This window comes from Dipodomys ordii, unplaced genomic scaffold (genome assembly GCF_000151885.1).
Source record: "Dipodomys ordii isolate 6190 unplaced genomic scaffold, Dord_2.0 Scaffold130, whole genome shotgun sequence".
Lineage (NCBI taxonomy): Eukaryota > Metazoa > Chordata > Mammalia > Rodentia > Heteromyidae > Dipodomys > Dipodomys ordii.
In genome coordinates this window covers 6490527-6508278 of record NW_012267346.1, presented here as the reverse complement: position 1 = coordinate 6508278, position 17752 = coordinate 6490527, and the positions used below count along the sequence as shown (strand labels likewise).

The window sequence follows — 17752 nt, the reverse complement described above, 5'->3', positions numbered from 1 at the left end:
TAATTCTAGCTATTCAAGAGGTTGAGATATGAGGATCCAGTTCAAAGCCAGCCCAGGCAGGAAAGTCTGTGAGATTCTTATATCCAATAAAACTACTCAGAAAAAGCCTGAAAAGGTAGTGTGGCTCAAGTAGTAGAGTGCTAGCCTTGAACAAAGGAAGCTCAGTGATAGTGCCCAGGCCCTGAGTTTAATTAAGCCCCAGGACTGGCAAAAAAAAAAAGTTCAAAGAATTTTTTTAATATATTTTGTATACTTATATATTCTATATATTTAAGATATGAATGTTAAGATTATAAATTGGGTTGATATCAGAGTTGGTAATTTTTATCCTCATCAGTTACAGTTTATGTTTTCTTTTGTTGTTGTTGTTGTTGTTGTTGGTTGTGGGGCTTGAAGTCTGGGCCTGGGCTCTGTCCCTCAGCTCTTCAGCTCAAGACTAGTACTCTATCACTTGAGCCACAGACCTCTTCTAGTTTTTTGGTGGTTTATTGGAGATAAGAGTCTCACAGACTTTCCTGCCCAGGCTGGCTTTGAACAGTGATCCTCAGATCTCAGCCTCCTGACTAACTAGGATTACAGGCATGAACCACCAGTGCCTAACTTTACAGTTTACATTTTTTACATGAATGTTCACTATAATTGATATTGTTCTGGGATTGATTGTGAGATGTAAAAGTTTTTGTATTTCTTTTTTCTTTTTTTTTTGGTCCGGTCATGGGGCCTGAACTCTGGGCCTGGGCGCTGTCCCTCAGCTCTTCAGCTCAAGGCTAGCACTCTACCACTTGAGCCACAGTGCCACTTCTGGTTTTTTTCTATTTGCTTATGTGGGGCTGAGGAATCGAACCCAGGGCCTCAAGTATGCAAGGCAAGCGCTCTACCACTGAGCCACCTTCCCAGCCCCAAGTTTTTGTATTTCTAACTTATGCCAAATACATAAACTGTGAAATCTTTATCTATGCAGACCAGATTTTTAATCTGCTTGACTAAAATATGCCAGAATCAATTCATTAACAAGTATTCAAAGGCTTCTTATAAATCCAGGACATAATGCTCTTATTATCAATACTAAATCTGTCCACATTCTGACAATGAAACTGTTTTGAAAACAAAATTTAGGATCAACTGTGGGAGTCTGATGCTGATGGCTCACACCTATACACCTAGCTGCTGGGGAGGCGGTGATCTGAAGGACTGCCCCTTGAAACCAGCCCGGCTGGACAAATCTGAAACACTCTCATCTCCAACTAAGCAACCAAAGGCTAGAACTGGAGGTGTGGCTCAAGTGTCAGATAACTAGCCTTGAGAAAAAAGCTAAGCAAGTATGAGTCTCTGAGTTCAAGACTCACTACTGGCACAAAAGAAAACGAAATGAAAACTCTCCCAAATAGAAAGGAATAACTATGTTTTTGACACGCATGGTTTTTGTTTGGTTTGGTTTTGCTTGCTGTTTTGTTTTAATTCCAGTCTTGGAGCTTGAACTCAGGGCCTGGACACTGTCCCTGAGCTTTCTTTTCTCAAGCCTAGAACTCTATCACTTGAGCAACAGTTTCACTTCCAGCTTTTTGCCTGGGTTGGCATCCAACTGTGATCCTTGGAGTTCAAGCTAGAATTATAGGTATGAACCACCCACACTTAGCTTGGTTTGGGGGTATTTTTTATGTAGGTTTGTGTGTGTGTGTGTGTGTGTGTGTGTGTGTGTGTGTGTGTCAGCGTTGTAATCCAAGACCCTCCTGGAACTTTCAATATAGCCCAGGCGATGTTGAATTGTCATTCTACCTGTCTCTGCCTGCTGAATGCTGGGATTAGAGGTGCCCAACACCAGAACTGGCACTACCCATGTACTAGAAATTATTTAAAATGCAGGAAATTGCAAGAATAAAATAATACCATAAACACCAATGCACTTACTCAGATTCACCTTTTGATGTCATTTTACTCAGTTCACTATTCTTGTCTCTTCCCTTCTGTTACCTCTGTCTGTCTGTGAGACAGGAATGTAAAAGGTGTGTGTGTGTATGTGTGTGTGTGTGTGTGTGTGTGTGTGTGTGTGTGTGTGGTACTTTCTATAACCATAGGGTATCAATTACAGCAAATTTTACACTAATATTTTAATTTAACCTGTTGTTTGCATTTCAGTCTTACAATTTGTCCCATCCTGTCCTGTCAGAGCACTCTTCTCTTCCAAGGCAGAATCAGGCTAGGCGATGGTCAGTTCAATGCAATATTGAGGTCTAATAGGGCTTTGTCAAGGGTCAGGTCTCTTTTACCTTCCTTGAAATGGAAATTTCCATACTATTAATTTATCTTTTAAGACTTTGGCATTTGTGAGCAATATAGTTCTTCTGCCGGTTTTTAATAGGCCATTCATAATTTAGGAGTGGTCTGACCTTTTCTTATTAGATTCAACTGTACCCCTTCTAGGCTGGATCATGACAGTCTTCATTTCAGTAGAAATCATATCTGCAGACACCGCATATCCATGTGTCCTTCATTGGAGATGATAGTTTTCATTCCCAAAGCAAGATTCTGTCCAATCTCTACCTTGAAACTAACAGTGTGAAAGGATAATTTTAGACTGCAAAAGCATTCCCACTTTTCATCACAATACCCAGCTACATTGAGCATGTATTATTGGTTCTGGTTTGATTTTTACCATTAGGATGGCTGTAAAATGATCATTTTTCCTCTAAGTCCCTCCACATTGATCAGTTAGTTAGCTTTTGACATTTCACTAAAGGAAGGGACCACTCCATTCCTGAATTCATTCATTTGCCTGTTTACTTATTCATTCATTTCATGTCCATCTTTTTCTTAGCAGTTTTTAATCTGTTTACCCATGTATGATCAGTAGTCGTAAGTCCTATTCCTACTGATTGATCTTTCATGAGGAGATGTGTATGTTTTGTGTACTTGTGTGTGTGTGTGTGTGTGCATGCGTGCATGTGTACATGAATGCATGCCCTTACTGGGGCTTGAGCTCAGGGTTTGGAAGCTGTCTCTGAGCTTTTGTGGTCAAGGCTAGTGCTCTACCACTGGAACCACACTTCCAATTCCAGCATTTTGGTGGGTAATTGGAAATAAGAATGGATTTTCCTGCCCCAGCTTCGTACCATGCTTTTCAGATCTTGTCTGTGCAATGACAATGAATCTCTAAGCTTACAGATGTGAGTCTCCAGTGCCTCCAGTGCTTCTTCATTGGTTTTGGTGTTTAAATTGCCATAATTTGGCAAGTGCAAGCCTTTTCAGATTCCATGTGAGACTTCTGTGTTCTCTTGATATGTCCTCTCTCATCTTGACCCTTACCAGAGCATAACAATCCTACCGTTATTATGTCCCTTTATTTCTTGTATACATTCTCAATTCAGTGATTTTATTATGTTGCTGCCAATGTAGGTCCAAATGTTGGGAGTGTAATATTTACAAAATTATGAGTATTCAATCGAGATGTTGTTAGACTAAAAGACTAAAACTCAGGGGCTAGGAAGGTGGCTTAATGGTAGAGTGCTTGCCTTGAATGCATGAGGCCCTCAGTTCAACTCCTCAGCACCAGATCAGCAGAAAAAGCCAGAAGTGGCGCTGTGGCTCAAGTGGTAGAGTCCTAGCCTTGAGCTGAAGAGCTGAGGGACAGCGCCCAGGCCCAAGAGTTCAGGCCCCACGGCCAACCAAAACAAACAAACAAAAAAAAGACTGAAACTCAGAGTCAAAGATAACAATGTAGAAGTTTGGCATGGTAAAATAATGATGTTATGAAGACATCCCAATTTATGAATAAACTATTTTCATTAGTAATTTAACTTAGTTGTTATTAATAGGGTAACTTTGCAAATAGTAGTTAAAGGGAATAATTCTCAAACTGACTAATATGTATAAAAATCTGAAAGTTTTTTATTGAACTTATTTTTAGTGTAGCATATCACACATATCACACATACATCATTTGATAAAGCACAAATGCAAAATATGTGATTTGAATTTTTCCAAAAGTAAACATCATTATCAAAAGTACAACTGTCACCTAGATCAAGAAACACAATATGGGGGAGGGGGGAAGGAGAAGGATTGGGATGGGGGGGAGGGGGGAGGCTGGGAAGGGATGGGAAGGTTAACAAAGGAGGAGGCTGCAGTGCTTGGTAAGTACGCATTATCCTGCCCATGCAATTGTAACCCCTCTGTACAGTATGTTCACAAATAAAATAAAATTAAATTAAAAAAAATAAAAGCTTTCAAAGGCTAAAAAAAGAAAAAAGAAACACAATATGTCACTGGGTACCAGTTGCTCATGCCTGCAATCTTAGGTAATCAGGAGGTTGAGATCCAGAGCATCATGGTTCAAAGCTGCCCAAGCCGATAAGGCCAAGAGAAGCTGGGTGCCAGTGGTTCACGCCTGTAATCCTCACTACTCAGGAGGCTGAGATCTGAGGATTGCAGTTCAAAGACAGCCCAGGCAGGAGAGTCTGTGGGATTATTATCTCCAATTAACTGCCAGTTTGGAAGTGGTGATGTGGCCCAAGTGGTAGAACACTAGCCTTGAGCTGAAGAGCTCAGGGACAATGCCCAGGCACAGAGTTCAAGCCCCATAACTGAAAAAAAGAAAAAGTCCAAGAGTCTTTATCTCTAAAATAGCTACCAGAATAAGATTAGAAACATAGCTCCAATGGTAAATCACCAGCTAAGCAATCATATAGAGAAAATTCTAAATCCCCAAGTTCAAACCTAGCACTTTTTTTTAAAGATATAGAGTATGTTACACATCCTCCCCCCCCGCACACTTTTAAGACATTATGTTTCCCATTATCCTTCAGTTACACTGTATTGCCTTTTGCTTTTTCCTTAATATCATGTATATAGTCTCGTACAATGTATGTTCTGCTCTTGTGGTGTTACTGGAATTTGAACTCAGGACCTTGCATTTGCTAAGCAGGTGCTCTACTACTTGATCCACACCTCCTGTCTCTTTTGGCTTTAGGGTTTTATTTTTTATAAGCTTATTTTTTTATGCCTTGGCCAGCTTGGATTGTGATCTTTCTAATTACATTTCCAGTGTAACTGTGATGAGAAATGCATACATTACACCCAGCTTCTTATTAGCTTTGGCTGTTTTTGAACCATGATTCTCTGAATCTCAACCTCCTGAAAAGGTGTTATTATTATGTGTGAGCCACTGTGGCTAGCTTACATATACTCTTTTAGAATGGATTCTTGTCTACATTATATCTATAAGATTCATCCATGAGGTTGCTTATAGCAATTTTTTTTCATTTTTATGTAGGATGACTCTGAAGCTAATACAATTATTTTATTTTTGTGTGTGTGTTTATGACTACCCAGATTATTTTCAGTTTGGGGCCACTATAAGTAAATCTATCATGGATATTCTTGGTCATGTCATAACCTAAGTGTATAGGACTACCCATGTTTTTGTAAACATGCATAAAGTCTTCCACAGTGATTAGGTAAATTTATATTTTAATTTGCAATGTCTGAGTGCTTCAGTTCTTCCATATTCTCAATGCATACTTCATATTGAAGGAGTGCTAATTTTTAGTCATTGAAGTTATAGTTTCAGTTTACCTACACGTAATGATGTGAAGGCTTTTAATATACAGTATTACCTGTAATCTCAGCATTTGGAAGGTTGATAGAGGAGAAATGTGAGTTCAAGCCTAGTTTGACATACATAGAAAGACCCCGTCTTACCCAGACAAAATCAAAAGAAAAGAAAATACATATGTTGCCACTCTTCAAGTGATTCTGGTTTAAAGGTGTCCTAGATACGCACATGGACAAATAATTGTAAAGGATAAGATTTATTCACCTGAAAAACTTTCTTAATAAGAATGGAATGTTGCCAGGCACCAGTGGTTCGCACCTATAATCCTAGCTACTCAGGAGGCTGAGATCTGAGGATCACCACTCAGTCAGCCCAGACAGGAAAGTCCACGAGACTCATCTCCAATTAACCACCAGGAAACCGGAAGTGGCACTTTGGCTCAAATGGTTGAGGCACAGCACCCACCCTAGAGTTCAAGCCACACTACCCACAAAAAGAAAAAAAATGGAATGTTGCTCCATTATCTTTTCCTTTTCTCATCTCCATCCTCTTAAATGGGAGTGATGTATGTATAAGAAAATGCCTTTATTTGGGGCACCTCACTTTTTCTCTCTGATTCTTAACTCTAGAAATGAAATGTAAATATTGGTCTGGAATTTTTTTTATATTTAATTTAATTTTATTTTATTTGTGAACATACTGTACAGAGGGGTTACAATTACATGGGCAGGATAATGCGTACATTTCTTACCAAGCATTGCAGCCTCCTCCTTTGGTTTACCCTTCACATCCCTTCCCAGCCTCCCCCCTCCCCCACAATCCCAATCCTTCTCCTTCCCACCCCTTCCGCCCCCCCCCCCCCCACCCACGTTGTAAAGCTCGTTTTGGACATGACAACTTGTACTTCTCATTGTTGCAAGAGGTCCACCTGTATCCTTAAACAACTGGTTTTTCCCCATCTCCTCCACAAGTTATACTGACATCAAATATAGTGAAAGCAGGGGTTATACTGTGGGGGAGGGACATACAAAGCAACAAAGAGATAATCTTATAAATGCGTTAGAAACACATGCATGAAAGAAAAAAACATTAAAATACATATCTAAGGGTTCATTTTCCTGACATCATTTCCGCTTGACTCATACATATACTAGATATTGCAAATAAGGGAAACCATGGGACCTATGTTTCTTTGGGTCTGGCTTACTTCACTTAATATAATGGTCTGGAATTTTTGAATGTTGACTGTCCTTAGGAGGAAAAGGAGAGAAGTACTTTTCCCAGATCAGCAGTTGTATGTTAAAGAGAAGAAATAGATACAGATGTACTATAACATATATGAATTACATATGCTATAGATAAATATGTAAGAACTTATATATATTTAAATATATAATATATAAATATACATTATATAATATACACACATAAACCTATATTTTATATAATATAATAATATTATGATACTTATAACTTATAGTATGCTCATATATAACTATATATAAGTAATATAATATATAATAAATATATTTATATAATATAAATATTATATAATTTAATATAAATAAAATATACAAAATATGTAAAGTTATATAAATATAAGTATATAAATCATATATATAAACTATATCATAGAACATATAATTGATGTAATCTAAACTAATATACATAGTATATGTGTATGTGTGTATGTGTATGATTTGTTGAGATTACAATTGAATTCAATTTCCCCTATACACACTCACATCCACACATTCTATGATACAGGTGTTTGTCCCTTAGTTGTAACTGTAATGGGGACAAGTAGTTTCTAAGAGATACAAAGTTATTTAATATGAAGTCACTTTGGAGATGTACAGTTATTATATCTTCTACATATGATGAATTACAAATCAAAGGGAAATAAATTTTCTTAAAGTAAAACAAAATATGCCATGGAAGTTTATGGAAAGGAGTAGAAATACAAGAATAAGTGTACATAGCTTTGAGGTGTTGAAGGTAGTCAGAACCTTTACAAGTATGTCTCATGAGTCTTTTGTTTTTGTGGGTGAGGTAGCTCAGACCTACACTGGCACAGCAAAGTGCTCAGTGTTTAGTAGTGAGAAATGACAATATAGGGACTAGCAACCACTATCCCTTGCTCCAACCTACATATGTTAGTATAAGAATCCATGAATCTGGAAGGAATCCCAGTGAATGGGGAAATGCTATGACAAGCCCACAAGCAGAAGTCCTTCCTATGAGGACTCAGACAAGGACAAGAGGAGAATGCAAGAAAAAGGATCAACTCGATACGAGCATTGTTAGGAAGCACTGAAGGAACAAGAGGCCAAAGTTAAAAAAAACACACAATTCATTGAACAATAAAGAAAAGAGCAAATTATGGAAGCCAAGAATGAAAGCTAATAATCAAAAATGAAAATAAGCTAAAAGAATTCAACACGGTAAGGAAAGACAGTATTTTGTGCCCATTTTATCCAAAGTATATCTATCTAGAATTATTCCCATGGAAAAAAAAACCTGTTGTAAATAAATACAAAAGTTCACTTAGAGGGATAATCTGATGGGCACCAATGGCTCACACCTGTAATCCTAACTACTCTGAGGGCTGAGATCTGAGGATTGTGGTTTGAATCTAGCCCCGGAAGAAAAGTCCCTATGACACTCTTATCTCCAATTAACCACTCAAAAACCAGAAGTGGGGCTATGGCTCAAGGCACTAGCCTTGAGCACAAAGAGGCTCAGAGACAGCACCCAAGCCCTAAACTCAAGCTCTAAAACCACCACCACCACAACAACAAAGAGGGATAAACTTTAAGTGGTAGCAATATTAAGTTTCCATTCTAAAATGTTAAATGAATAAGAAATAGAAATTCAAAGACTTAATTTCTATCAAGAATAAGGTCTACATAAAATCAAAGAAACATTGGAAAACCTAAGGGTAGCCGGGTGCTGGTGGCTCAGACTTGTAATCCTAGCTACTCACAAGGGTGAGATATGAGGATCATGGTTTGAAGCCAACCCAGGCAGGAAATGAGACTCTTACCTCCAATTAAGTACCAGAAAACTGTAAGTGGTACTGTGGCTCAAAGTGGTAGAGCACCAGCCTTTAGCAGATAAGCTCAGGGACAGCACCCAGATTCTGAGTTCAAGTCCCATGACTGACAAAAACAAAAACAAACTGAAGAAACACCTAAGGGCATTCATACCCATAAACCCAAAAGATGACTTTTGGCTTTATGTAGATGTGGCCAATGAATGAGAGAATTCAGGAGATGAGGAATCCCAGGCATTGGGAATAAATAGCACTGCCTTCATTCAGAGGAGGTCCATATAATATCCAGAATTGATTTAACTTAGTTCTTTGCCTTTTACACTTCCTTAAGAACCTAAACTTACATTTTTAAAATTATAGCATGGAATAACTTCTAAAATATTAACTTGCATGGTTAACTTGATGAGCCAAAGACCCCTTTTTGTTGCTTCTTGGAATAATAAACACTCAGTTAAAAACCTATACTTAACAGAGAATACAAGTAATATAACAAAATGAGGCAAATGTTATAGAAAAGTGAATTTAAAGTATATCAAACCAGATGTGATGGTGGACATGTGAAATTCAGCCCTTAGGAGGTACACCCCAGAGAAATTTTGAGTTTGAGGCCATCCTGGGCTACATAGAGGGACCCTTTCTCAAAAAATGAAAGAAAAGCCAGGCACTGGTGGCTCAAGCCTGTAATCCTAGCTACTCAGGAGGCTGAGATCTGAGGATTGCCGTTCATAGCCAGCCCGGGCAGGAAAGTCTCTTATCTCCAATAAACCACCAGAAAACTGGAAGTGGCGCTGTGGCTCAAGTGGTAGAGCACTAGCCTTGAGCTGAAGAGCTGAAGGACAGCGCCCCAGCCCAGAGTTCAAGCCCATGACTGACAAAAACAAAAACAAAAAAAGAAGAAAGAAAAATCAGTAGGAGGCATAGCACAGGTGGTAGAGCACCAGCCAATGAGTGAAAACATGTGTCAGTGAGTTCTAGTACAAGTCTCAAACAAGAAAGAGAAAGCAAGAGGTGAAGGAGAGAGACAGAGAAGAAGGAGGAAAGGAAGGAAGGAAGGAAGGAAGGAAGGAAGGGAAAAAAAGGAAAATGTGGCTAGTGGGTGTACATGCACATAGTATATGCATGTATATGTGTGCATACATATATGTGTGTAGGTGTGCATATACACATATGAATATATGTATATGTGTATAAAATGCTAATATGTATATATACACATAATACATGTGTGTTTGTATGTGTACATACATACATATGTATATATGTATACATATGTATACAAATCAGTATATGGTCTTCCCTTCATTTTCATGGGGTTTCCATCCTCTAATAGTTAGCAGATAGAAAATACTGTGAAAATTACGTCTGTATTGAGTATGCTCAGACTATGGCCATTCATCATTTCCTAACCAATATACCATAAACTATACCAAAGTTACATTGTATGAGGCATTATAAATAATCTAAGACATGAATGATCTAGAGATGAGGTTAGCATAAGGGAGGATATACTCATATTCTATGTAACTACTCCACCATCCTAAAGCAAGATATTTGAACATGTGAGGATGTGGGATCTCTGGGGTGGCATTTGCAGCAATCTCATGGAATATTGAATGCACACATTAAGATCATAAGATGTCAAATCAGGTGAACATGGATTTAGTCCCCAATTTAACTACTTCTTAGTTGTTTAAAAATCTCTCATTCCTCTTTACTATTTATCTTCTTCTCACCATCATTCTTCTTCTTTCTTTTATCCAAAAATGTTTCCTGAGCATGTATTTACTATATGCTAGTTTCATGGAATGTTTTTACAGGGAAGAAATTTATGGTATACCACATGAATGTAGAGGCAGATGCAGAAATGAGGTAAACTTGGACCATTGTCAGTAAATTATGAATAATCCAAAACAAAGATGGAAAGGGTGGGTAAAATCAGGCTGTAGAGGCTCCTGAGAAGCAGTATCAAATTAAGATGTAGAGAACCAGAAAGGAAATCAAGTGGCCAAATGGTAAGGAGATAGTCAAGTACTAGAAGGCCAAAAGAAGGGATAATTTCAAGTGGCAGAGAGAGAGAGAGAGAGAGAGATTACTAAGTATTTCAAAGTGATCAAGGAAGAGATTGATATAACTGTTAGAAAGGCATTAATTATTTAAAAAATAAATTTTCTTGAGAAATGAGGGTAGAGTCCAAAGGTGGGGATGGAAGGAAGGGAATTGGGTGCAAAACTGGACTAAGGAGGGCCAAGTGTCTCGTAGGAAGTGTCAAATGGAAAGAAACAAATGATATGCTAAGGGTAGAAGAAGCTCCAAGGCCAAGATCAGATACATTTTTTTCTTCCTAAGATGAGCAGTTCCTACATATGTGAAGTCAATAAATAAATGAATGGAGACTGAAGACTTCAGGGGGAGGGAATACAGAGGAGACGGAACTGAAGCAGAGCCAGAGAAACACTGCTTCCCCAGAGACAGAAGGGCAGAACTCCACACTGAGATTTTTTTGTACCACACTAAGATGATCTGTGTACTGCAGGTAGGCACTTATTAGAGTAGAGTGGCCACATCAGGGTACAAAAAAGACCGAGTGTCAGAAGTTGCAGAAAAACAAACATAAAAGACTTGAGTCCATCAATAGCTTCAAAGAGCATCAAACTGTTCTGATTCACCACCCGGAAACCTTTCTGCTTCTTCTGTTGTGTTGTGGGGAAGGGCTGTGGACAACAGAGCCAAATGTTGAAAGTGAAGTCCCTTCATATTAGCCTCTCACTTCAGAGACAATGGTACCGAGTTGTAGAAACTACAGGTCCAGCCCAAGCACTGTTATTGGTGTTATACCTGAGCCAGATAAAGAGAAAGTTGGAGGTTAGAAGGAGTGGGTGTTTATGTTGTGTTAAATACATCCTACAAGTTAGTCATTGTAGAAGAAGGGTCATTCTATTCTGTGCAAATATGTCTTCCTCTACCTTCAAAACAACCAATTATACAGCCCTTACCTCAAAAGTGTTCCAAACTTGTGTACACTTTTCCTCCCTTCCCTGCCTCAGAGCAGAAAGAGGCAGGGAAGACAGCTGTGAGGATTTCAGCTCTGGTCCTATCTCTTATTTGAGTTCATCCTTGGGAAAAAGGAAGCCAGAGGGTTGGCCTGGGGCAAAGTGGTGCCTCCCCCCCCCAAGAGTCCAGGGCTTGCACCCCAGGAGTGACAAGTGTATTCAGGGATCCCCCAAAACCAGCTTGTGTGGTCCCCAATACTCAGACTACAGAAATCCTGCTGATGAAGAAGACCTTAGTGTGTATTTGAAAAGCAGACTAAGTGCACTTGGCGGGAGCGGGCAGAGTGCTGACCTGGCATCTTTGCTTTGGAGTCTTCACATTCTTTTGCATTTGCCTATCTGTGCCAGCGGCTGAAACTGGGGCTGCAGGCAGAAGGCGGGGTGCCTGCCACAGCAAAGACCCCCCTGGGCCCAGGACTGAAATAAAAGGAGGTGTGTGGGGCTGGGGGGGGGGAACCCCTGGCACTAGCCAGGGATAGCCTGATCTCTGCTCCAGTCCACAAATCCTTAACGGATTTTCTTTCTCTCCCTTCATCCTTTTCTCTCCTTTGCTCTCTTTCTTTCTCTCTCCCTCTTTTTCCCCTTTTCCCCTCTCTTTTCCCCTCCCTCCCTGCCCCCTTTCCCCTCCTCTCCCATCCCCCCCCTTCCCCTCCCCCTTTCCATGTGTGTGAGCCTCTTCCTCTCCCCTCCTCCCCCTTTCCGCCTCTCTCTCCCTCTCTCTCCATCTCCTTCTCTCAGCTCGCCGGGCGACCCTGCTCCTGCCTCCCACATTAATGGCGGCATCTTCAGAGGATGACATAGACCGGAGGCCCATCCGCAGAGTCCGCTCCAAGAGTGACACCCCGTACCTTGCGGAGGCCAGGATCTCCTTTAACCTGGGGGCAGGTAAGGACGCCTCTCTCGCCTGGGTCCCAGTCCATGACACCCGGCTTCCTTCCTTCCCTTCCTCCCAACCAGCTGCCCCCCCACGCCCCTCCCTGTGCCCCCCTCCCCTCCCAGCCCTGCGCCCTGCGCTCTGGCTGGGCTCTCTTTGTGTCACCTCGTGCAAGGAGGGGGTGTGTATGTGTGTGTGTGTGTGTGTGTGTGTGTGTGTGTGTGTGTGTTGCAGAGGTGGGGGAGGGCGGCGCATGGAAGCCTGCGTCCACCCAAGAGTGACACACGGGTCCCCCCCCTACACACACACCCCTTCGCTGGAAGAAAAGAAAGTGTGGTCAGGGCTAACAATGATCTTAGGAATCACCGCAGCCCCGTGCGCCCCTGGGGATGCTGGCTGTGGGCGGAGGGTCTGGCCAGGCTCCAAGCAGATGCTCCGGGGCAGAGCCACTACAGGGTGGAACTTGTTGGTGACATTCAGACTCCTGGTGGTTTTGATGGTGGAGGCCGCCGCCGCTTTGGAGAGGGGGCGGGGCTGGTTGCAGGGGAGCAGAACCTTATTCCGGGTGGAGCAGTTGCAAGGCAGTTGGGTGGCTGGAAAAGCAAAAAGGGAAAGAAAAGCATGAGGAGGAGAGGGGTGCTGTCCCTGGAATCAGTGCTTGAAGTGGCCCAGATAGAATTAAGTGAAAAGGGTTACTGAGTAGAGAAGGAGAGGAAAAAAGAGAGAGCACTGGAGAAGGAATATGAGGAAGGAAAGGGAAAGAAGAGAGGAAGGAATGAAGGGAGGAAGAAAAGGATGGAGGGTGGAAAAGCAGGTGAAATGGAAAGGAAAGATAGAGAAAGGATGAGGAAAGGAAGATAGGAAAGAAGGAGGAAAAAGAGAGGGTTAGAGAGAGGAAGGAAAAGAAAGAAGGAAAAATAGGAGAGGGGAGGGAGAAGGAAGAAGGGAAGGAAGGAGAGGAAGAAAGGAAGGGAGGGAGGAAGGACAAAAGGAAGGAAATAGTAAAAAAGAAGGAAGGAGGAAAGAAAGAAAAAAGAAAGATTTGAGGAAGGAAGGAAAGAAAGGAAGAAGAAAGAAAAAGAAAGAAAGGAAGGAAGGAAGGAAGGAAGGAGAGAGCAAAAGACAGAGAAACCAAGGGATTAAGAGAATCAAAAAGACCTCACCTAGTTCAAAGTCTACCATTCCCAGTGCTGCTGCTGTGTGAAACTCGCTCCTTGTGTAAGTTATTCTTGTTACTGAGAGAAAGTTGTTCCCCACTAACTTAACTTCACAGTGCTGCCTATTCTGACTGACTCCTAAGCCCTTCATCTCCAGGGAACTTGATTCTTACATCAACTCCACTGCAGAAGTGTGAGTGCATTTCCTGAAGACTTGCTTGCAGAATTTTATTTGGGAAACTCTACCCTTGAAAGAAGCACGCGCGTGCGTGCGTGCGTGCGTGCGTGCGTGCGTGCGTGCGTGTGTGTGTGTGTGTGTGTGTGTGTGTGTGTGTTGGGTAGAGTAAAGAAACCTTCACATGGTGAGTGTTATGAGAAGTTTGGACACATGAGAACACTGTGTAGAGAAATAAGGTGTATCATCTGTGCAATTGAATCTAGATGGCTGGAAGAACAGGAATTGACTGTGTTGGTATTCAAGTTACTTGGAGTATAATTTTCTGTTTCATTGATTTGGTCCTTTATATGCTGCACATCTGTCATTTAGATGGTTCCCTTTGGCTCTGGCAATGCAAAAAAAGAACTTTATTGAGGAGACTTTGGTTGTGTGTATGTGGGGGAGTACACTATGGCAGCTCATAGTGCTCCTTTTGGAATTGGCAGTCCCTTGAGTGTGTATATTTAATGTATGGTTATGAAGGTTTATTTGGTTTTTTTAGGAAATGAGAAGAACTTTGTTGAAGACCATGATTGTTTTGTTATGTTAGCCCAATGATATCACCAATTACCCTACTGACCACTTTGCTAACTAACTCAGCTGTATTGTTTCAGGCTTCTAGCTTAGAACAACAGAAAGGGGATAAAGCAGGAGTTCATACAGGTCATGTGCCTTCTTTTAGTACTTTAAAAACAGAACAATGAAGCACCGAAAAAAGAGTTTCAAGTTGCAGGGACTACTTGATTACATTGAGTCACTTCAGCAACAGATTAGAACTCAAGTAACTTGCAATCTTTATCCTATTTAAATTGCTCTGGAGGCCAATTAAAAGACTGGCTCAGTCAGAACTTATCTTCCTTTCATCTGGAAATAAACACACCAGACAAGTCCCTAGATCCTTCTATATGTCTCTTAAAATACATCTCAATGCAAAGTGGTAAGAAAGACACCAGGGAGAAGGAGAAATGGTATGGAGAGGCTTTGCTCTAGGAGGGAGGGAAATCACAGCTCCACACTGGGCCTGGGGAGCTGTCCTCTCTTCCTGGTGCTGAAGGAAGGTCAGGGAGCAGAGACCTGGGACAGAGAAGGGAGCCTTCTTGGACCTTCTCCAGGATAGAATCCCAAGGTAATAAGGATGATGTGACCACTGAGAACTTTTCAATCCCTGCCCACCTACATTTGCCACCTGTCTACTCTCACAACTACTATTCTGCTACTCTTACCCCCCCCCAATTTTGCTCCGGCTGCTCACTTCTGGGGCTTTGTTTATTTTCCAGCTGGTTTCTAGTTGCTTTTCCTAACAAAGTAAGATGTATTCACAGATGTGCCTTTCCCCCGTATTTGAAAGTAATTGTAACCCCTGATTTGAAAAAGCAAGCAGCCTTGTTTATCTCCTTGAGCAGTAAGTTGTAATTAAACGATTAGTGTCATTATCAGCACTACTGAATGGAGAAGCTACATACTCCCAGTAAATTACATAATCTGGGCATAGAAGAATTTTGGTTTGCTTTTAACCACAATTTACAAACAACTAAGCAAGCAACGATTGCTCTCCTTTCTTCCTTATTCCCATGTCCTACCCCTAACCTTTATCATTTATCCTCTCGCATTGTTTTAAACAGCTTATGTTAAATATTTGTATTCTTGAACCCACTCATTATGTAAATCCACTTTTGATATTGCAAAGGTTTAGCCATGCTTCAAGGGGATAAAAGTACCTATGTTCATTTTACTTGGTTATTATAAAAATGATTTAGATGCCATCTTCCTTCCACAAATTCACTCATTGCCAAGAATTTTAAATATTCATTAAATACTTCAACATTCCTTCAGTACACCTTGCATCCCTGAAAGTATTTAATAATATTCTTTTGGAAATAATGCACAGCTTGAGTGAAGAATGTATTCCTTCACCTACAATCTCAATATCCCTAAGAGAATAGCACTGAAACATGATTCTTTCATCCACTACACCAAGGTACTAATTTCAAGGTTCAGGTTGAACTGAGAAAACAGAGAAGAGAATTTTCTGAGCTATTCAATTTATTTGGTTGAAGAGCCCCTTCCTTAGGTTTGAAACTTCTGCTCAGTGTTCAGGCCATGCAACTTCTGGTAAATTGTTGTCTGGTAATGACAGTATAAATGCTAAGGGAAATTAAGTCAATGTCTGTGATGAAGGTTACCCAGAGATAGCAGGCCTCATTTAGAGCAGTGGAAAAGGGGGTGTTTTTCCCTGAGAAATACAAATGTATTAAAAGGACATTCTGTAACAGAAGAGTATGTGCACAATGTGAGTAGCAAGTGTTTCTAATTATGTTCTCACTTAGTAATGAACATCACTGACATTTTACTTGAGAGAACTTGCCCTTCCTTAGGAAGTCATTCATTCACTGCACTGCACTAAATTCAGTGAAAACTTGCAGCATTTCTTAAGTAGACAATTCCCTACCATTGAATGTATCCTATTTATTTTTGCATTGACATTGTGTTGGAGAGTATCCGATACATAGGAGGTGCTAAAACTGAAAAGTTCTCCACAATTACACCCTAAAGTGAATGAAAGTACTCAATAAAAATAAAGAATTAAAGCACGAAGGTTTCTTAACAAAATATATATGAAAGAAGAAAAGCTAGCCATTCTAATGATTTAGGACTTTTGACACAAACGTAATGTTGAGCACTATTGACAAGAATGAGTACTTTTTTCATTACAAGGAGTTTTATTTTTCATTGACATTTCAGAACTGTTTTGTGCTATATGAGTGAGATTTTAAGTGAATAGCACTGTCATCTCCAGCATTCTTACACTCTTGGGAGAGCCAAGATGTATTTGAGTTCTTGATATCACCTAAGAATAGCCATATCTCCCTTCTACTATGCTCTTCCACTCTTGCAGGCCCATAGAATAAGCAGAATTAGCATTAGCTTGCTCTGACTACCTCTTAAAATGGATGGGTCAGCTAGTCAAAGTTCAAAAGACAGTCTCAGGGAAGTCGAGATGTGGCTCAAGTAGTAGAGTACCAGCTTCTTGAGGCAAAAAAAAAAAAAAAGCCAAGCCCTGAATTCAATCCCAGTGCCTGTACCAATAAGCAAACAAACAAATAAATAAATAAATAAAGACTCTTAAGAGACTTCTTTCCTACCTCCCTTAGTCAAATTATGAAAGTCCATGCTCTTGAAAAGTAGCAGCTTAGCACATGTTGTCATCTAACAAAAATAGTCTCTAATGGGCTAGGAAGGTGGCTCAGTGGTAGAGTGCTTGCCTTGCATGTATGAGGCCCTGGGTTCAATTCCTCAGCACCATATAAGCAGAAAAAGCCAGAAGTGGTGCTGTGGCTCAAGTGGTAGCATGCTAGCCTTGAGCTGAAGAGCTGAGGGACAGAGCCCAGACCTAGAGTTCAGGCCCCATGACCAAAGACAACAACAACAAAAAAAGAGTCTCTAGGCAGATTGGGAATGCTATTGTGTTGATTTGCCATTATTTACCATTTAAGGGTCTTAATAATAGTCTTCTCTTACCCTTTCATTAAAGGTTATTGAAGGAGGCCACATTACTTTTTATCATATTGATTTCAGGTTGATAGTTGATCAGGTGACTTTGACTTTTATTTGGTGGCTTTAATTAAAGCCTTTTTAGTGTTGCTTCTCACATTCAATGGACAGCATTTAAATTCCTGACCATATATCTGATGAGAAGCCTGCATTATGGGGAGCTTGCGTCCTATGTGTCATGGTTAAAATCTGGGAGGCCTGATCATGTCACTAGGTTATACAAGAAGGGGGTGCTAATGAAAATAACCCCCAAACAATGTAAACAAAGGTGAAGGAAAGGAAGTAATTAACACTGT

The 17752-nt window shown here is 40.5% G+C and overlaps 1 protein-coding gene across 1 annotated transcript in view; it reads left to right on the top strand.

The window, feature by feature from the left end:
* The window catches only part of Phactr1 (phosphatase and actin regulator 1), a 437712-nt gene that overhangs the window by 14566 nt on the left and 405394 nt on the right, over positions 1-17752 (top strand). The window contains exon 3 of the mRNA XM_013030446.1: positions 12395-12541. Coding sequence (XP_012885900.1) covers positions 12395-12541 — 147 coding nt within the window. The remainder of the gene's footprint in view (positions 1-12394; positions 12542-17752) is intronic.